The sequence below is a fragment of the Pseudophryne corroboree genome, chromosome 1, assembly GCF_028390025.1.
Source record: "Pseudophryne corroboree isolate aPseCor3 chromosome 1, aPseCor3.hap2, whole genome shotgun sequence".
NCBI classification, from domain to species: Eukaryota; Metazoa; Chordata; class Amphibia; order Anura; family Myobatrachidae; genus Pseudophryne; species Pseudophryne corroboree.
The window spans coordinates 260,109,590-260,130,977 of NC_086444.1; the positions used below are offsets into that span (position 1 = coordinate 260,109,590).

The 21,388-nt window shown below is 47.5% G+C and overlaps 1 protein-coding gene across 1 annotated transcript in view; it reads left to right on the forward strand.

Annotated features, from left to right (window-relative positions):
* The window catches only part of PHAX (phosphorylated adaptor for RNA export), a 169,338-nt gene that overhangs the window by 119,907 nt on the left and 28,043 nt on the right, over nt 1-21,388 (forward strand). Inside the window, exon 3 of the mRNA XM_063964236.1 lies at nt 8,279-8,399. Coding sequence (XP_063820306.1) covers nt 8,279-8,399 — 121 coding nt within the window. The remainder of the gene's footprint in view (nt 1-8,278; nt 8,400-21,388) is intronic.

A 21,388-nucleotide genomic window follows, 5' to 3' on the forward strand; every position in this document is an offset into this window, starting at 1 on the left:
GTTTCTCCCGGAGGAGAAAGCCAGGGAGTTATCTGAGCTAGTCAGGAACCTCCTAAAACCAGGAAAAGTGTCAGTGCATCATTGCACAAGAGTCCTGGGAAAAATGGTGGCTTATTACGAAGCGATTCCATTCGGCAGATTCCACGCAAGAACTTTTCAGTGGGATCTGCTGGACAAATGGTCCGGATCGCATTTTCAGATGCATCAGCGGATAACCCTATCTCCAAGGACAAGGGTGTCTCTCCTGTGGTGGTTACAGAGTGCTCATCTTCTAGAGGGCCGCAGATTCTGCATTCAGGATTGGATGCTGGTGACCACGAAGGCCAGCCTGAGAGGCTGGGGAGCAGTCACACAGGGAAAAAATTTCCAGGGAGTGTGATCAAGTCTGGAGATTTTTCTCCACATAAATATACTGGAGCTAAGGGCAATTTACAATGCTCTAAGCTTAGCAAGACCTCTGCTTCAAGGTCAGCCGGTATTGATCCAGTGGGACAACATCACGGCAGTCGCCCACGTAAACAGACAGGGCGGCACAAGAAGCAGGAGGGCAATGGCAGAAACTGCAAGGATTTTTCGCTGGGCGGAAAATCATGTGATAGCACTGTCAGCAGTGTTCATTCCGGGAGTGGACAACTGGGAAGCAGACTTCCTCAGCAGGCACAACCTCCACCCGGGAGAGTGGGGACTTCATCGGGAAGTCTTCCACATGATTGTGAACCGTTGGAAACCAAAGGTGGACATGATGGCGTCCCGCCTGAACAAAAAACTGGACAAGTATTGCGCCAGGTCAAAAGACCCTCAGGCAATAGCTGTGGACGTTCTGGTAACACCGTGGGTGTACCAGTCGGTGTATGTCTTCCCTCCTCTGCTTCTCATACCCAAGGTATTGAGAATTATAAGATGTAGAGGAGTAAGAACTATACTCGTGGCTCCGGATTGGCCAAGAAGGACTTGGTACCCGGAACTTCAAGAGATGCTCACAGAGGACTCATGGCCTCTGCCGCTAAGAAGGGACTTGCTTCAGCAAGTACCATGTCTGTTCCAAGACTTACCGCGGCTGCGTTTGACGGCATGGCGGTTGAACGCCGGATCCTAAGGGAAAAAGGCATTCAGGAAGAGGTCATTCCTACCCTGGTCAAAGCCAGGAAGGAGGTGACCGCACAACATTATCACCACAGGTGGCGAAAATATGTTGCGTGGTGTGAGGCCAGGAAGGCCCCATGAAGAAATTTCAACTCGGTCGTTTCCTGCATTTCCTGAAAACAGGAGTGTCTATGGGCCTCAAATTGGGGTCCATTAAGGTTCAAATTTCGGCCCTGTCGATTTTCTTCCAGAAAGAATTGGCTTCAGTTCCTGAAGTCCAGAAGTTTGTCAAGGGAGTACTGCATATACAACCCCCTTTTGTGCCTCCAGTGGCACTGTGGGATCTCAACGTAGTTCTGGGATTCCTAAAATCACATTGGTTTAAACCGCTCAAATCTGTGGATTTGAAATATCTCACAGGGAAAGTGACTATGCTGTTGGCCCTGGCCTCGGCCAGGCGAGTGTCAGAATTGGCGGCGTTTGTCTCAAAAAAGCCCATATCTGATTGTCCATTCGGACAGGGCAGAGCTGCGGACTCGTCCCCAGTTTCTCCCTAGGGTGGTGTCAGTGTTTCACCCGAACCAGCTTATTGTGGTACCTGCGGCTACTAGGGACTTGGAGGACTCCAAGTTGCTAGATGTTGTCAGGGCCCTGAAAATATAGTTTCCAGGACGGCTGGAGTCAGGAAAACTGACTTGCTGTTATCCGGTATGCACCCAACAAACTGGGTGCTCTTGCTTCTAAGCAGACGATTGCTAGTTGGATGTGTAGTACAATTCAGCTTGCCCATTCTGTGGCAGGCCTGCCACAGCCAAAATATGTAAATGCCCATTCCACAAGGAAGGTGGGCTCATCTTGGGCGGCTGCCCGAGGGGTCTCGGCTTTACAACTTTGCCGAGCTGATACTTGGTCAGGGGCACACCCTGACTGAGGAGGACCTGGAGTTCTCTCATTCGGTGCTGCAGAGTCATCCGCACTCTCCCGCCCGTTTGGGAGCTTTGGTATAATCCCCATGGTCCTGACGGAGTCCCCAGCATCCACTTAGGACGTTAGAGAAAATAAGAATTTACTTACCGATAATTCTATTTCTCGTAGTCCGTAGTGGATGCTGGGCGCCCATCCCAAGTGCGGATTGTCTGCAATACTTGTACATAGTTATTGTTACAAAAATCGGGTTATTATTGTTGTGAGCCATCTTTTCAGATGCTCCGCTGTTATCATGCTATTAACTGGGTTCAGATCACAGGTTGTACAGTGTGATTGGTGTGGCTGGTATGAGTCTTACCCGGGATTCAAAATCCTTCCTTATTGTGTACGCTCGTCCGGGCACAGTATCCTAACTGATGCTTGGAGGAGGGTCATAGGGGGAGGAGCCAGTGCACACCACCTGATCCTAAAGCTTTTACTTTTGTGCCCTGTCTCCTGCGGAGCCGCTATTCCCCATGGTCCTGACGGAGTTCCCAGCATCCACTACGGACTACGAGAAATAGAATTATCGGTAAGTAAATTCTTATTTTTTCTCTGTGATTTAGTCACCATATCTCTCCTTTATCTCTGCTGGTGCTGACTACACTGCGCAGGGATTTGGGCTAGAGGTATCGTGCTGCTGACAAATTGTACTGTGTTACCTGATACTGCAAGTTATATCATGTCTGCTTCTGAGGGTAAGGGCTGTAACACACACTCCGGTTTTTCCCGGATGGCAAAAAGCCGGACAAAGTTTGACCGGCTTTTTGCCATCCGGGAGAAACCGGCAGTGTCTGTCACACAGGACGGCTTTGAGCCGTGTGTGATGCTGTGCGCATGCGCAGCATCAGACACGGCTTCAGAAAAAACCATTGTGTGTGAAAGCTCCCCTTCACACACATGGTTTACTGGCTCCAAGGACGGCTCGGCGGCCGCCCGGCCGCCGGACCTTCCAGTGGTGAGACCCGGCTGCAACCCGGCAGCCGGGCCGGGGCCGTGCAGTGTGAAGGGACCCTACCCCTCACACTGTTAACTACAATGCCGGCACGGGAAAAAGCCGTCCGGCTTTTTCCCGGCCGGCAACAACCGTGTAGTGTGTTTTAGCCCTAACGGTTCTGGGGCTGAACACACTGCCGGTGTTGCTGAAGCCGCAGATACCTATGAGGAGAATATAGCAGCTTTGGGCTCTGGTTCTGGGTGCTCCTTGCCCCCCAGTGGGACGGTGGCAACGGGGGCAATTAATGACCCGCCGTGGTCCGTTTTTTCCACGCTTCTGCATACGCTAGTTCATAAACGAACACCCCCTATGGGACCCCCAATGCCGGTACAACCGTTTGTGGACCCTGCAGCTAGCCCGCCGTGGGCGGACGATTTATCTGTTCAAATAAAGAAGTTGAACCAGTCCCTGACTACTAAAAAGTCTGACCGTCGCTCGCCTATGTCCAAGGGGTCCTCTATGCGAGCGCTTGTCTCCTCACAATCCACTGCTGTCACTGACACCTCGTCGGATGAAGACTGCACTTACACTGACCCCACAGTTTCTGACTTAGATATGGCTGATGGGAAGGGTGGTTCACATGTGGATGTTCCTGATCTCTTGGAGGCTATTAATTTAATTTTACAGATTACGGATGATCCCGAGCCATCCGTTCCTCCTAAGAAACCAGATAGGTTGAAGCGTCAGAAGGTGATTAAACAAGTTTTACCTCACTCTGACCACCTAATTGATATACGTCAGGAACCCTGGGAAAACCCGGGTACGAAGTTTGTGCCTCAAAAGAAGATGCTAGCTCGCTATCCCCTCACGCTGGAGCTAAGAATTTGTAAACACCTCCTCCAATGGACTCACATGTGGCTAGGATGGTGGTTTCCTCAGCTCTACCGGTCACCACCGTCACCTCTCTAAAAGAGCCTACGGATAAACGTGTGGAGGGTTATCTGAAAGCGATTTACACCCTCACGGGTGCTGCACAAAGGCCCACTATTGCAGCTACTTGGGCTGCAGAGGCCATTGAAGCATGGGCCTTGGAGTTAGATGCTGAAATCTCCTCAGACCATGCTAGACCATGCTTGTCTTATATTGTCACGGCTTCTCGTTATATTAAAGAGGTGGCTTCTGATGCCGGTATCTGGCAGCCAAGGCCTCTACTACATCAGACCTGGCTCGCCGGATATTGTGGCTGAGATCCTGGTCTGTGGATCTGGACTCTAGAAAAACCCTGGAGGCACTCCCTTTTAAGGGAGATATTCTGTTTGGGGAGGATTTAAATAAGATTGTGGCTGACTTGGCTACTGCCAAAACTGCCTGTCTGCCAAGTACTGCTCCTTCTGTGTCGAAGGCTACAGGTACTTCCTTTCGCCCCTTTCGTCCTTCAGGTAAAGCAAAAGGTCAGGTGTACAACAAGCAGGCCCACACTTCCAAACCTGGTAAGCCTAAGCCCAAAAGAGCCTGGGCGGCCTGTCAGCCAGCTTCCAAGACAGATAAGCCTGCCTCATGACGGGGCGGGCCTCCCTCTGGGGGATCCCAGGGTGGGGGGCCGGCTTCTAGGGTATACCCAGGAATGGTTGAAGACCACTTCAGATGCCTGGGTACGGGAAGTCGTCACACGAGGTTACACCATAGCCTTCAAAAACCGACCCCCTCATCGATTTTGCCAGACAGATGTCCCGTTGGACAAGACAAAGGCGAACACTCTACATTCGGTGGTACAGACCCTCCTGGATACAGGAGTCGTAGTACAGGTGCCTCTTGCGCAGATGGGCCGGGGGTAATATTCTCCGCTGTTTCTAGTCCCGAAACCGAATGGGTCCTCCCGGCCCATTCTCAACCTTAAGGCGTTGAACAGGTTTGTGAAGGTTTCCAAGTTCAGGATGGAAACCCTTCACTCTTTAGTTCTGGCCTTGGAACCTGGGGACTTCATGGTCTCCCTGGATATACAGGATGCTTACCTGCATGTTCCTATAGCAGTGTCTCATCAGCAATACCTGAGATTTGTGATTGGCAACTGCCATTACCAGTTTCGGGCGCTAACTTTTGGTTTAACAACGGCTCCACGAGTCTTTACAAAAGTCATAGCGGTGATGACGGTGTTACTCCGCCTTCAAGGGGTCAGGATACTGCCGTATTTGGACGACTTGTTAATCCTGGCAAATTCCCCAGAACTTCTCCTGCGTCATCTAGATGTGACGGTCTGGTTTCTGCAAGCCCACTGGTGGCTCATCAACTGGAAGAAGTCATCCCTGATCCCTGCTCAGAGCATGGTACATCTGGGAGCACTATTGGACACTCACAACCAGCGGTTGTTCCTGTCTCAGGAGAAAGTCCTGAAACTTCAGGACAGGATTCGTTGCTTCCTATCTCGTCCGCAAGTGTCTATACATTCGGCGATGCAGGTGCTGGGCCTTATGGTGTCAGCATTCGACATGGTGGAGTACGCTCAATTTCATTCTCGCCCTCTCCAGAGGCTGATTCTAGCCAAATGGGATGGCCTGCCTCACCGGATCAGGTCTCAAATGATCTCATTGACTCCGGAGGTCCGTCTGTCACTGCTCTGGTGGCTCTGGGACCAACAACTGTGCAGGAGCCGTCCGTTCGGGATATCCGACTGGGTCCTGTTGACTACAGATGCCAGTCTAAGAGGTTAGGGAGTGGTGCTGGAGCAATACTCCCTTCAGGGGCTGGCATTCTTACTTTGTTTGGTGCGCATCTAACGATTATGACGCTTTAGTATAGCCCAGTTGTTGGCTTTTCTTCAGCAGGGCCTGGAATTAGGCCTGCGTCTGGCCTCCCTCAAGGTTCAAATATCTGCCTTGTCGGTGTGGTTTCAGAGAAAAATTGCGACCTTACCTGATGTGCATACCTTTACTCAGGGCGTGTTGCGTATCCAACCTCCCTATGTCCCGCCTGTGGCTCCTAGGGACTTGTCGGTGGTTTTGGAGGCGTTACAAGAGTCTCCGTTTGAATCTCGTGGTTCAGCTGACCTTAAGTGGCTTTCCCTTAAGGTGGTGTTTCTGCTGGCTATTGCTTCAGCTAGAAGAGTGTCGGATTTGGGTGCCTTGTTTTGTAGTTCCCCATATCTGATATTTCACCGTGACCGGGCGGTTCTTAGGACTCGTCCCGGCTATCTACCTAAGGTGTTTTCTTCGTTCCATCTTAATCAGGAGATTGTAGTTCCGGCACTTGTTTCTCCTGATCTGTCTCCCAAAGAGCGGTCTTTGGATGTGGTATGGGCTCTCCGTATCTATGTGAAGAGAACTGCTCCTATTAGGAAATCGGATTCTCTTTTTGTTGTGTTTGGGTTTCACAAACGTGGCTGGCCTGCTCACAAGCAAACTCTGGCCAGATGGATTAGAATGGTGATTGCACATGCTTATGTGAAGGCTGGTCTCTCTGCTCCTGATCACATTAAGGCCCATTCTACTTGGTCTGTTGGACCTTCTTGGGCGGCCCAAGGTGGTGCGACCCTTGAACAATGTGCAAGGCGGCTACGTGGTACTCTGTGAACACGTTCATAAGATTCTATGCCTTCAGTACTGCTGCTTCCCAGGATGCTTCCTTTGGACGCCGGGTTCTTGTGCCCGCTACAGTGCGTCCCCTCCCATAAGGAACTGCTTTAGGACATCCCCATTGTCCATTCCTTGTGGAGCCCAGTGTACCCCGCAGCAGAAACGAGTTTTATGGTAAGAACTTACCTTTGTTAAAACTCTTTCTGCGTGGTACACTGGGCTCCGCAAGGCGCCCACCCTGACGCACTTAGCTTCTTTGGGTTGGTATGTCATTAGCCGCTGACACGTCTCCTGTCGCGAGAATGCGGTGTTGTGGCTACTAACCGTTGTCGTCTCTTTTCCTGCTACTGCATTGGACTGGTTGACTAAAAACTGAGATCCTGTGCAGGGAGGCGGGGTGATATAGGAGGCGGCGCTATGCATTCTGGGAACAGTCAAAGCTTTGAGCCTGTTGGTGCCTCGGATCAAGATCCTACTCTACACCCCATTGTCCATTCCTTGTGGAGCCCAGTGTACCTCGCAGAAAGAGTTTTAACATAGGTAAGTTCTTGCCATAAAACTCGTTATTGCCATCAAATCATAACAACCCTTTAAAATGTCCTCTTCCTCCTGAAATACTGTTATTGACATGAATTTGTTTCCAATAGTATTAGCTAGCTTCATTAGGATTGGCATTTACAGAAATACTATTGTTGCCACATATCTCTTCACTAGTATAAGAAACCGTGATTTACTTTGAAAAAGCAGTGATTTTGAAAAATTATTTTTTGTCAGTTTGGTTTCACTTTCTATGGAATGACCCTCTAATCCATTAACTGGCTGATTCAATTTATTCCGTAGGAAAGTGTTGTCTGTCCCAATAATACCATTGTAAAATTCACTTAGGTGAACTGTATGTGTGCTCATTTCCATTTATTACATAAATTTAGCTTGCACCTAATTGCGATACTAGCAAAAACAAGCAAGCTTTTCTTCCTCTAATTACCCACTTAGGGGTATATTCAATAAGAGTCGTATCCATTCCGACATTCAGTGGATCAATGGATCAGACAACCCCTATGCAGTGGTTTTGTCTTGCCGCTGCTGTCAGCGGCTGTGGATGCGCTGACAGCAGCGACCTGTAGTGCAGATGGCGGCGGCCGTGAGCGGGACGGCAGCGGGGGGAGCAGTGATCGGCGACTGGAGTTGGCTGCGGGGAGACATTTCTGGAGCGACGGGGGGAGGCACTGCAGGGAAAGAGGTGCCTGCGGGCCGCCGACGGCCGGCGGGGGGAGCTGGCTGCGGTGGGAGCTGGCTGCGGTGGGACATGTCTGCGGCAGCAGGGGGGGGGGGGGCGCTGACATGTCCCCCGCAGCCAGCTCCCCCAGCCGCCCGCAGCACCGCTTGTCTCCTCACCTCAGTCGGACTTCTTTTCAAGTCGGATTGAGTTTGTCGGAAAGATTTGGCCACATTTCCGACAGAAGCACGTGGATCGGCGGAATTCCCGACTTGTCGGAAAAAATCAGCCCCTATTAAATAGGTCGGAACCCCTTCCGACCTATTTTCTGTCGGAAGCCGCCATCTTTCCGACAAGACGGCAGCTTCCAACAGTTATTGAATACACCCCTTAGTAGTATTGCACAAGATTCTGACGGAACTTCATTTTATCTTCCTCTGAATGATCACTCTGAACCATGTAAATACTACGAAAGACTGCTCTCATGTGTTTCTTTCTCTCCTGTAGGCTTCATGAACCCAAGAAAGATCTAATACAGCGAGTTGTAAAAACGATTGGCACCAAGAAGGCTATAGAGATCCTTGTTGAAACTGCTGAGGTTGAGCAAAATGGCGGACTTTTCATTATGGTGAGATTAACTCAACATAAATTCTTACTAATGTGTACAGATAAAAATAATGCAACATTTGAGACCACAAGTTTGCGGTTTGGGCCAATTTTATCTAACTGTATCTAACTGATTTAAATTTGTGAAAATATGAATTAGGTGTGCTGTTAAAGGATAATGTAACCTCTTTTGGACTTATTGGGGGTGATCTAAAGTTTTTGGGGCACCCAATGTAAAAGACGCCCATCAGAGCAGTTCAGTTGTTGCTCCAATCAGGCATCCATTACTTAAGCACCAGGTTTAGCCACGTGAATGTGTGAAAATACACCTTACGTCTAGGTATTTTTCTCTTATTTATTTTTTTATTATCTTGCCTATTGCACTTTTAAAACGAAATAGTAATTTAACTTTGTCTCCTCTGGTACTTTTGAGTAAAACTGGCCAAATCCTGAATACAGAGATATCTCTTGCAGCTGTGAGCTCTTACAGCAAGGGAGGATGATCTAGAACAAGGATAGTCAACATGCGGCTCTTCAGCTGCTGTGGAACCAGAAATCCTAGCATGCCCTGCCACAGTTTTGCTATTCAGGCATGCTAAAACTGGTAGGGCATGTTGGGATGTGTAGTTCCACAGCAGCTGGAGGGGGTTCAGTATGATATACCGGATGCATCCCGGCCGTCAGTATGCCGTCAGTGGGGCGAGCGCAAAGAGTTTCCTGGCGGGCTCGGTTGCTCGCTTTGCTGGCCACAGATTCTATTCTCACTCTGTAAGTGTATTGGACACCTACGCGTGGGAATAGCCCCTGTTAGCCGGGATTCCGGCTGTCTGCCTCGTCAGCGGTCAGGATCCCGGCATCGGTATCCTGACCCTGTGATTCCGACCGCCAACAACTTAACTGCATCCTGCTGGAGGGCCCCATGTTGAATACCCCTGATCTTTAATGACAAAACTATTTCAGCCAGAATATTTTTTTATTTGGATTAAGGAGGTCTGTAATATCTGTATTTAGAAAAAGATGGATCGGGACTACAGCCTCAAAGTTGTTGTTGTTGTTTTTTGTTTTATTATGTGCAGTATAGTGTATTTAAAAATATTGTCTCTAATAGGCCCTACACACTTGGCGATATTCTGAAAGATATGAACGATTTCGTTCATAAATGAACGAGAACTCGTTCATATCTTTCAGTGTGGAGACTTAAGCGATGAACGATGCGCGTCCCCGCGCTCGTTCATCGCTGGTCTCCCGTCGGCTGTGCATGCAGGCCATTATGGACGATCTCGTCCATATTTGCCTGCACTTCAATGCAGCCGGGTGACGGGGGGAGTGAAGAAACTTCACTCCCCCCGTCACTGCCCCCCCGCCGCCGGGTCGCTCGTCGGCCGTATCGGCCGTCGGGCACCTCGGCGGCACATCGCCAAGTGAGTAGGGCCCATTACATTCTATATTTAGATAAAGGTATTTCTATGGGAGCATTTATTTACACAAAGCTGGCAGGCAAGGGTTGCTGTAAATTTTTCCTCCTGCTCCCTCCTCTCACCACCACCTCAAATGTATATAATGCTACAAATTGTCATCATGTTGTCATTGAGTTATTTCCCACAGTTACTGTAAGAGGAAAATGCATGCGCTGAAATTCAAACAATAACATTGTTATGCACAACCAAAAATAGTATAGAAGAAAGGAAAAGGGCACACAGGGATGCACAGGCCACATACAAGGGGGAACAAACTTAATTGCACTAGTACTTCATAAATTTGAAAAACACAATCTAGGCACATGTGGCTGCTACAAACAGTTCTGGTCGGTGCCACAACAACTGTAAGAACTGAAGGTGTTCCCGCAGAGGAACAGTTACTGAAGGTGACAAGCAGGAAGAGCGAGAGTCGAATATAGAACCTGAAAAATAAGGGTTGAAGAGAGAGTAGCAGCAGTAAAGGAATGGAGAAAAATAAATGGTGGAATGGAGAAAGAAATAGATGAATAGAAATGAGAAGAGAAGAAAATGAGGGGTGGTGAGTGCTAAAGAGAGAGGAGAAAAAAAGTGAGAAAAAGTCGGCTGTTGCATTCGTCAGGGGATGTTGGTATTAATGCTACTACACACAGATTGGAGCAACATAGTGTGCTTTTTTTTTTACTAGAGAACAGCATAGAACAGCAATTGATCTTTAACAGAACACACAATGTGACTAACATTCACCAAGAAACAAGAAGTCCAGGTGTTTATTTCCACTGGAGAGTCTAAAACAAATTTTGCTATAATCATCACACTCCTAACATCATAAATACGTGCTCCACATAATAAAAAAATTACACAATATAAATTGACTATAATCACAAATCTAGTCTTTGTGGATTGTGCTGGATAACTTTTAGAAAGCCTTGTGCTTCTGAGAGAATTTGCAGGGACTCCTTGGGGGATATTCAGTTGTTTGAAAAGTCAGTTGGCTGTCTGTTTTTTCCTGTCTATTAGATAGGAAAAAATAGACACCCAACTGACTTTTCAAACAATTGAGTATCCCCCCTTATATCTTGTAAGAATGTATTTTTGCTGTGGTATGGAAGGGAGAAGTGATGCAGGTAGAGATATAAGGAGAGGACAATTAATAACCATGAGCTATCTGAAATTACACTCAAAACAATGGTCGTGCTTCAGATAGGCTGTTTAAGTGCTAATTGTTTTTGAATGTTAAGCCTTTCTGTACAAATGTATACAAAGTATTTTTAAGTTAATAAGATATTCTAGGAATGTTCCTCTAATGACTAGGTGCCATCCACTTTTGTTACATTACTTCTTTTAAATACAATTTCTCTAATGTCCTCAGGGATACTGGGATGGTCTTAGTACCATGGGGTATAGTTGGGTCCTATTGGAGCCTTGGCACTTTAAAGATTTAAAGTGTGTTCTGACTCCTCCCCTCTATGCTCCTCCACCAGACTCAGTTTAGAAAATGTGCCCGAAGCAGTCGGTCACATCCACTAGAGCTCCAGAGTGTTTTCTGCATTTATTTTTATGTTTGTTGTTTTCAGGCAGGACTGGTTGGCACCAGCCTGCCTGCTGCATGGGACTTAGGGGGAAGGGCGGTACCAACCTCTCATAGGGTTAATGGTCCCGATCCCTGCAGACAGGACATAGCTCCTGGGGGAACTGTTCGCAAACCGCTGATGGTGAGCATATATTCCCACAGCACGCCGCCACCCCTAACAGAGCTGAAGAGTGGCGAGTACGGAGCCGGCAACTGGGTAGCGGGTCGCCGGCTCCATTGGCGGCATTTGGAGACAGAGACACAGCGCTCCACAAGAGGACGGCTACGTCTCAGATCAAAACCCACACTGGCGCTGGTGTAGAAACAGAGTTTTAATCCTGTTTTCATATATTATAGAGACATGTCAGTATAAAAAAGTAGGATGACCGCGCTATTGAAGGGGCGGGGCTTCATGTCAGAGCGGAACCAGACACGACATTTTCACTGCTTTCAGACGCTGGCTGTAGGGAAGCGCTGCTCCCCCAGGACCCTCCACAGCACCTCACCGGTACCAAGGGGGTTATAGTAGGTCGTAGCCACAAATATAAAATAAATATATATATATATATATATATATATATACAAACAGAGAACCCAGCACTCACCAAAGTAAACTCACTTATCCTCAACAATTCAATAAATAAATGATGGGGGTTTAGTTGGTGGATTGGCCAATGCACGGAAGCCTGTATACCGATTCAAGGTACCCCACCTTCATACAGGTCCTACACTATCACAGAGTCTTAAAACCTGACTACCACACTGCTGCATCATCTCCCCTATTGAAGGGGCGGGGCTTCATGTCAGAGCGGAACCAGACACGACATTTTCACTGCTTTCAGACGCTGGCTGTAGGGAAGCGCTGCTCCCCCAGGACCCTCCACAGCACCTCACCGGTACCAAGGGGGTTATAGTAGGTCGTAGCCACAAATATAAAATAAATATATATATATATATATATATATATATATATATGTGTGTGTGTGTGTATAATATATATGTGTGTGTGTATGTGTGTGTGTGTGTGTATATATATATATATATATATATATATGTGTGTGTGTGTGTGTATATATATATATATATATATATTTATATATATATATATATATTTATATATATATTTATATGTGTGTATGTATGTGTGTGTGTGTGTATGTATGTATGTATATATATATATATATATATATATATATATATATATACACTAAGTCCTCTTCTTGTGTACTTAGTCCACTGCCCAGCGAAGCATTGCTTTTAGCTATAGGGGCAATTGTGCTACTTCTCTCTCCTTCTGTCTCAGGCTGTTTGGGATAACTGTGCATTTAACCTTTTCCTCCGTGTGTGTGCGCGTGCGCATTCTACTATACAGTATGTCTGGCAAAAAGTCTCTGTCCGTTATTCAATGCTAAGTTTTCCACTTCACCAGAGGAATCATTGATGTACACACAATGTAGTGTCCCTTCTCAGGGAAGCAGTCTGCAGGAACCACTGAGCTGGCTTTGGCCAAGCTGGAGACTTCTTTAAAGAAGTCTATGGCTGATTTAGTAACTACACATTAAGACCACAGACTAGGGTCTCAGTCCCCTGTACTTATTCCACATAAGCGTACAATAGCACAAGTACTCCACTCTGATTCTGATCATGAAAATTCAGATCTGGAGGAAGGGATGGTGGATGTAGATGTGGGGGATGGTATGCTTTCTCAGGGAATAGAAGCCCAAATTTACTCTATTAGAGAGGTCCTAAATATCCATGATAAAGAGGCAGACACGGCAGAGACTGTTTTTCACGGTAAAACCAAAATCTTCTGCTACCTTTCCTGTTTCCAAAGAATTAAATTGTTAGGCGCCGAGGGTCCGCTCGTCAGTGCAGCCGGCGCCTAGCAACGGGGACGCCACTGTCGGATCGTGTTCCCCGTTGCTGGGTCTAAGTTTATATCATCACTGGTTTCCTGGCTGTGTAGCATGCAGCTGCACGGCATGTTGTAATTATCACTCATCTGTTTCCCTGGCCATGCAGCTTGTCAGCTGCATGGCATTTAATCCAATCAGCCTCCAAACAGCTGATTGGAAGACTCTCTGTTAAAAGCACTCCCAGGACTCCTCACAGACGCCGGTGATAGCTTCCTGTTTGCCTGATTCTGCTGCAGAGAGAGTTCCCAGTCCCGGTCTGTTCGTTTGTTCCTGTTCTCAGTGATCCTGTACTCGGAAGTTACCATCTGTTCCTGGAGTCTGATCGAGCACCTTTAACATCTGGTGGCGTTCGTGAGTCGCGGCGCAGCCGTGTGTTGCGGCTTGTCCGCTACTATTTATTATTGTGTTTATTTTTAGTTCTGGAGCTTTGCGGAGGATTCCGCTTCCACAAGATCCACTCTGGTGTCCAGCGGTGCCGGATAGGAGTGTCGGATCCGTGGATCTTTGGTTGTCCTTTTCCCTGGCGGCTAGTCCGCACATACCTTTTGATTTAGTTTAGTTAGCTTGTAACCCCTGGCTTGGTTGCTTAGTCAGAGGGCCCCTTGTTATCACCCTGTCTCGGACTTCCCCTTGTCTCCCATTAAGACCTGCGGGGGCATCGGGGTTGGGCAGACATAATCCGCCCTTCGAACGCGGCTGCCATGGGCTCAAGCAACCATAGTCTCGCAGGGGATTTCTGATAACACGGGCGAGACAACGGAGTTAGGGCGCCAGGGGTTACTAGGCTCTCCAGCTCCCACAACCTGTATTTCATTCCTGTACTCAGATCTCTGCCATAAGATCTTCTCCAGTCTGGAGTACAGGAATCGTAACATTATCACCGGCCAAACAAAAGAAAAAATTTTCAACAGGAGTTAATTTTTTCACTTATCCAGTTGGGAGAATTTTGTCGGCCTCATGAATCCCACCGGTGTTGGGCCAAATCCTGGCCAGTTTTTGGTTAGTCAGATTCAGGAACTTACCCAGATGGTTCAGGATCTGTCCCTCCTGGTAAGCTCACAGGAAGATCTGTTACGGACTTCCCCGAGGGTCATCCCTGAACCAAAAATGCATCTGCCTGACCGTTTTTCTGGGGATAGAAAACAGTTTTTTAATTTTAAAGAGTCTTGTAAACTGTATTTTCGTTTAAGACCAGTTTCCTCAGGTACGGAGGCTCAGCGGGTTGGAATTATAATTTCTCTGCTTCAGGGGGATCCTCAGACCTGGGCTTTTGGTTTAAAGACAGACGATCCGGCCTTATCGTCTGTAGACGCCTTTTTGAAATCTTTAGGGCTATTGTATGACGACCCTGATAGAGAGGCATCCGCAGAAAGTCAGTTGCGTGCTCTAAGACAGGGTAGGAATCCTGCAGAGAATTATTGTACAGAGTTTCGCCGTTGGTCGAACGACTGTGGCTGGAATGATCCTGCCCTGCGCAGTCAGTTTCGCCTCGGCTTATCTGAATCTATAAAAGACAGCCTCCTTCAGTATCCCGCTCCTGAGAACCTTGATAAACTCATGGAGCTCTCTATTAAAATAGATCGTAGGCTCAGAGAGCGGAGGACTGAGAAAGGGGCATCTGTAGTTTCTTTTCCCTGTGTTTCTTCCGTTCCGGTAGACATGGAGGAGCCTATGCAGATTGGTCTCTCCAAATTGTCTCCGGAAGAAAGAACCAGGAGGCAAAATTCTGGTCTGTGTTTGTACTGCGGAGGTAAGGGACATTTTGCCCGTAGTTGCCCAAACAAGTCGGGAAACTTCCTGACCAAGTGAATAGTGAGGGGGTTCACTTTGGTCTACAGCTCATCTCCTCAAATAATTCACTATTGGTTCCTGCTAAAGTTTCTTATGACAGCCTCTGTTCCTCGGTCTCTGCTTTTGTGGACAGTGGAGCTGCAGGAAACTTTATGGACTTAACATGGGCCAAGGCCTTAGGTATTCCTCAGTTAACCTTAAGTAGGTGTATCACCATGCATGGTTTAGATGGGAGTCCCTTATCCAATGGGGTTATTTCTCTATGTACACCTCCTGTTTTGCTCTCGGTGGGAGCTCTACATTCTGAAAAGATTGAGTTTTTTCTTACCCATTGTCCAGCAGTTCCTGTGGTTCTGGGTCACCCTTGGCTGGCCTTTCATAATCCCATCATAGATTGGCAGTCTGGGGAGATCCTACAATGGAGTACCATCTGTGATAAAGAATGTATTACACTTCCTATCCGAGTAGCTGCTGCCAGGTCCGCACATATTCCTGGAGAATACCAAGATTTTTTGGATGTGTTTTCCAAGGGCAATGCGGATATTTTGCCTCCCCATAGGCCTTATGATTGTACCATTGAGTTAATTCCTGGTGCCACGTTGCCTAAAGGAAGGTTATATGCATTGTCTGGTCCTGAAACTGTGGCCATGAATGAGTATGTGAAAGAAAGTCTTGAGAAAGGGTTTATCAGGCCATCTAAATCCCCTTTAAGTGCAGGTTTTTTCTTCGTAGAGAAGAAGGATGGTTCCCTCAGACCCTGCATTGACTTTCGAGCCCTGAATAAAATCTCAGTAAAGAATACTTACCCTCTGCCTCTGATCTCTGTCCTCTTTGATCAGCTACGTTCGGCTGTTATTTTTTCTAAGATTGACCTGAGAGGAGCATATAATCTCATTAGAATCAGATCAGGGGATGAGTGGAAAACGGCATTCAGTACTCAATCAGGTCACTATGAGTATCTGGTCATGCCATTCGGCCTATCTAACGCTCCGGCAGTCTTTCAGGATCTCATTAATGATGTGCTCCGTGAGTTTCTGGGAAGATTCGTTGTGGTCTATTTAGACGACATTTTGATTTATTCTGACTCTATAGAACAACATGTTACCCAGGTGCGTCAGGTACTTAAGAAATTACGTGAAAATCACTTGTATGCCAAACCGGAGAAGTGTGAATTTCACGTCACGGAGGTATCCTTTTTAGGGTACATTATTTCCCCTCGGGGATTCCGAATGGAACCTAAGAAGCTCCAAGCCATCCTGAGTTGGGCGCAACCCACCAACTTAAAAGCAATTCAGCGCTTTTTAGGGTTTGCAAACTACTATAGAAGGTTTATTCACTCTTTCTCTGACATAGTTGCTCCCATTGTGGCACTCACTAAGAAGGGAGCAGATCCTACCAATTGGTCATGTGAAGCTAAAGTATCTTTTCAGGCCTTGAAACAAGCCTTTGTCTCAGCCCCTGTCCTTAGACATCCCAACCCAGAATTGCCTTTCATCGTTGAGGTAGATGCCTCGGAGGTTGGTGTAGGGGCTATCCTTTCTCAGAAGGATCCAGATTCCCTTGAGTTACATCCTTGTGCCTTTATGTCCAGGAAATTCTCATCTGCTGAATCCAACTACGATGTTGGTAATCGGGAGTTGCTGGCTATTAAATGGGCTTTTGAGGAGTGGAGACATTGGCTTGAAGGAGCGACCCATACCATTTCTGTTTTGACGGATCACAAAAATCTTCAATACATTGAATCAGCTAAGCGACTGAATGCCCGACAGGCTCGTTGGGCTTTATTTTTCACTCGTTTCAAATTCATTATCACCTTCAGACCTGGTTCCAAGAATACCAAGGCAGATGCCCTCTCACGCAGTTTTCTTCCCGTTCAAGACAACAGTCCGGTTACTCTCATACTTCCGCCTTCAGTCATTCAGGCAGGTCTCACACAGGATGTTTTTTCTCAATTGAAGCTGCTTCAACATCAAGCTCCGGGAAATACTCCTGCTGGCCGTCTTTTTGTTCCTGAGTTTTTGAGAGCAACTGTTTTGGAGGAATTTCATGATAGCAAAGTTGCAGGGCATCTGGGAGTCGCTAAAACTTTTGAATTGGTATCCCGCTCAGTGTGGTGGCCTGGTCTTTCTAAAGACATTAAAGAGTTTGTTGTTTCGTGTCAGGTCTGTGCACAGCATAAAGTTCCCCGTTCTTTGCCTATTGGTCAACTTATGCCATTGAATGTTCCCCTTAGACCATGGTCGCATATCTCCATGGATTTTGTGGTGGATCTCCCTCTGTCAGCTGGATGCACAGTCATATGGGTGGTAGTGGACCGTTTTAGTAAGATGGCTCATTTTATTGGTCTTCCCCGATTGCCATCTGCCCAGGGATTGGCAGTCTTGTTCCTCCGTCATGTTTTCAGACTCCATGGGTTACCCACTGATATTGTTTCTGACAGGGGTCCACAATTCATTGCACAGTTTTGGAAGTCTTTTTGTGCTTCGTTAAAAATGAAATTATCATTAACCTCCGGTTATCATCCACAATCAAATGGACAGACTGAGCGAGTGAACCAATCCTTAAAACAATATTTGCGTTTGTACTCGGCCAAACTCCAAAATGACTGGTCTGAGTTTCTTCCATTGGCAGAGTTTGCTTATAATAATGCCTGTCATTCCTCCACCAATGTGTCTCCATTTTTTGCAGTTTTTGGTTTCCACCCCAGAGCTAATTCATTTTTCCAACATTCCTCTGTCTCCTCTCTGGCCCTGACCTCTCATCTTAAACTTATTTGGAAAAAAGTGCACATAGCTCTCAGAAAAGCAGCTTTCAGGGAAAAAGATTTTTCGGACAGGTTCCGGCGGCCGTGCACTTTTAGAGTAGGAGACAGGGTGTGGCTGTCGACTCGCAATATCAAACTTCGACAAACCTCAGCCAGATTGGGTCCTAGATTTATTGGACCATTTCTCATTATCAAAAAAGTCAATCCAGTTGCTTTCCGGTTACAGCTACCAAAAACGTTACGGATCGGAAATACCTTCCATTGCTCTTTGCTCAAACCATATGTTTCATCTAGCAGATTTCCTCGTAAAAAACCTCAGGGGAGATCACCAGTTAATGTACAGGGTCAGCAGGAGTTCGTGGTTGAGAAGGTTCTCGATTCCAAGTTGTCCCGGGGTCGGCTTTATTTTTTGGTGCATTGGAGAGGTTATGGTCCTGAGGAAAGGTCGTGGGTCCTAGATGAGGACCTTCATGCCCCAAGGCTCAAAAGGGCATTTTTTCAAGAATTTCCTCAGAAACCCGGATTTAGGGGTTCCTTGACCCCTCCTCAAGGGGGGGGGGTACTGTTAGGCGCCGAGGGTCCGCTCGTCAGTGCGGCCGGCGCCTAGCAACGGGGACGCCACTGTCGGATCGTGTTCCCCGTTGCTGGGTCTAAGTTTATATCATCACTGGTTTCCTGGCTGTGTAGCATGCAGCTGCACGGCATGTTGTAATTATCACTCATCTGTTTCCCTGGCCATGCAGCTTGTCAGCTGCATGGCATTTAATCCAATCAGCCTCCAAACAGCTGATTGGAAGACTCTCTGTTAAAAGCACTCCCAGGACTCCTCACAGACGCCGGTGATAGCTTCCTGTTTGCCTGATTCTGCTGCAGAGAGAGTTCCCAGTCCCGGTCTGTTCGTTTGTTCCTGTTCTCAGTGATCCTGTACTCGGAAGTTACCATCTGTTCCTGGAGTCTGATCGAGCACCTTTAACATCTGGTGGCGTTCGTGAGTCGCGGCGCAGCCGTGTGTTGCGGCTTGTCCGCTACTATTTATTATTGTGTTTATTTTGAGTTCTGGAGCTTTGCGGAGGATTCCGCTTCCACAAGATCCACTCTGGTGTCCAGCGGTGCCGGATAGGAGTGTCGGATCCGTGGATCTTTGGTTGTCCTTTTCCCTGGCGGCTAGTCCGCACATACCTTTTGATTTAGTTTAGTTAGCTTGTAACCCCTGGCTTGGTTGCTTAGTCAGAGGGCCCCTTGTTATCACCCTGTCTCGGACTTCCCCTTGTCTCTCATTAAGACCTGCGGGGGCATCGGGGTTGGGCAGACATAATCCGCCCTTCGAACGCGGCTGCCATGGGCTCAAGCAACCATAGTCTCGCAGGGGATTTCTGATAACACGGGCGAGACAACGGAGTTAGGGCGCCAGGGGTTACTAGGCTCTCCAGCTCCCACAACCTGTATTTCATTCCTGTACTCAGATCTCTGCCATAAGATCTTCTCCAGTCTGGAGTACAGGAATCGTAACATAAATATGCTCTTTAAAGAGACATAGGTTAATCCTGACAAAAAAATTAAAATCCCCAATAGGTTTTCTTCCTGAGGATAGGAAAGTGTGGGAAAACCCAAGGATTGTGGATACTTCTGTCTCCAAGGTTGTGCCTGGTGCTATCTCCCTAAAAGACTCAGCTGATCGTAAAATTGAGACTACTCTCAAGTCACTGTATACTGCAGTTGGAGTTGCTCAGAGACCCACACTAGCATGTGGTTGGGTTACACAAGCCATTGCCAAATGGTCAGGTAATTTAATTGAAAACTTTGAGACTGTCTCAGGATGAAGTGGTCATCCTCCTGCAACATATGCAGGACTCTGCAAATTTTATGTGTGATGCGATCAAGGAAATAGTCTTGATCAGCGCACGCGCTTCAGTGATGGCGGTGTCAGCACGCAGAGGTTTATGGCTGCTGCAGTGGGCAGCAGATGCTGACTCCAAAAAAGGAGTTGAGAACTTGCCGTTTACAGGTGAGGCCCTGTTTGGGGAAGAGCTGAACAAATAGATTTCTCAGGCTACTGCTGGTAAGTCCACCTATTTACCATTTGCGGCTCCGCCAGCTATCTGCAGTCCTTTTGGGTTGCAAGATTTAGGGGCAAGGTCAGGGGTGCCTCCAACGCCTCAAGTGGTAACAGTTAAACCTCGTAGACCAGCACCAGATGGTCCCCAGGAACAGAATGCAGTTTCAGTCTCTAAGCCTTCCGCATGACTGTTGGCCTCGTGCTCTGGGGGATCTGCAGGTGGGTGCTCCCCTGAAATACTTCAGTCAAGTCTAGGAAAACTCCTGCCAGTATTCCTTGGTTCAAGGATCTGATATGCCAGGGTTGCAGGTTTGAGTTCCAAACTATCCCATCTCAGATTCTTCAGATCAGGCTTACCAGTTTCACAATAAACCAGAGTAACCCTACAGGAATCTATTCAAAAACTGTTACGAATGCATTTCATTGTACCAGTGCCGCCGCAACTCCAGAACAGGGGATATTACTCCAACCTGTTTGTGGTACCGAAACTGGAAGTTTCGGTAAGACCTATCCTAAACCTCAGATCACTGAACCCATATTTACGTGTGTTCAAATATAAAATGGAATCTCTGAGAGCGGTAGTTTCTGGCCAGCATGAAGGAGTTCCTAGTGTCCCTGAATATCAAGGACGCGTACCTTCACATCCCTATTTGGTCGTCTATCAGGCATATCTACACTGCACTGCAGGACCGTCACTACCAATTCCAGGCTTTACCTTTTGGCCTATCAATGGCATTGAGGGTATTCACAAAGGTGATGGCAGAGAATGATGCTGCTTCTCCGAAAACAGGGTGTGAACATCGTTCCATATCTGGACGATCTCATGATCAAGGCTGTTTCCAGAGATCAGTTGAGGGAAAGCATCAGCCTCACAGCACGCGTGCTCACATCGCACGGATGGGTTCTCAATCTGCAAAATTCCAATCTGGAACTGACGCAGAGACTTCAGTTCCTGGATATGATCCTGGACACTGTGTCTCAGAGGATTTTCCTTCCTATGGACAAGGCAAGGACAATCTAGATGATGGTTCGGTCCCTCTGAAGCCGTACAAGGTGTCGGTGCATCTTTGCATACGTTTACTGGGAAAGATGGTAGCCTACTATGAGGCAATCCAAGACGGGAGATTCCTTCCAGCTTGGTCTGCTGGACAAGTGGCCCGGTTCACATCTACAGATGCATCACATGATAAATCTCTCGCCCAAGGCCAGGATCTCCCTGCTGTGGTGGCTGCAGACCTCTCACGTGGTGGAGGGGCGAGCATTTGGAGTTCAGACTTGGATTCTCTTAACCACAGAGGCAAGCCTCTGAGGTTGGGGAACAGTAACCCAGGGGGCTCAGTTCCAAGGAAGGTGGTCAAGTCAGGAAACAATCCTTCCGATAAACATCTTGGAACTCAGAGCAATTTACAATGCCATTCTACAGGCCTCATATCTTCTTCAGAATCAGGCCATTCAAG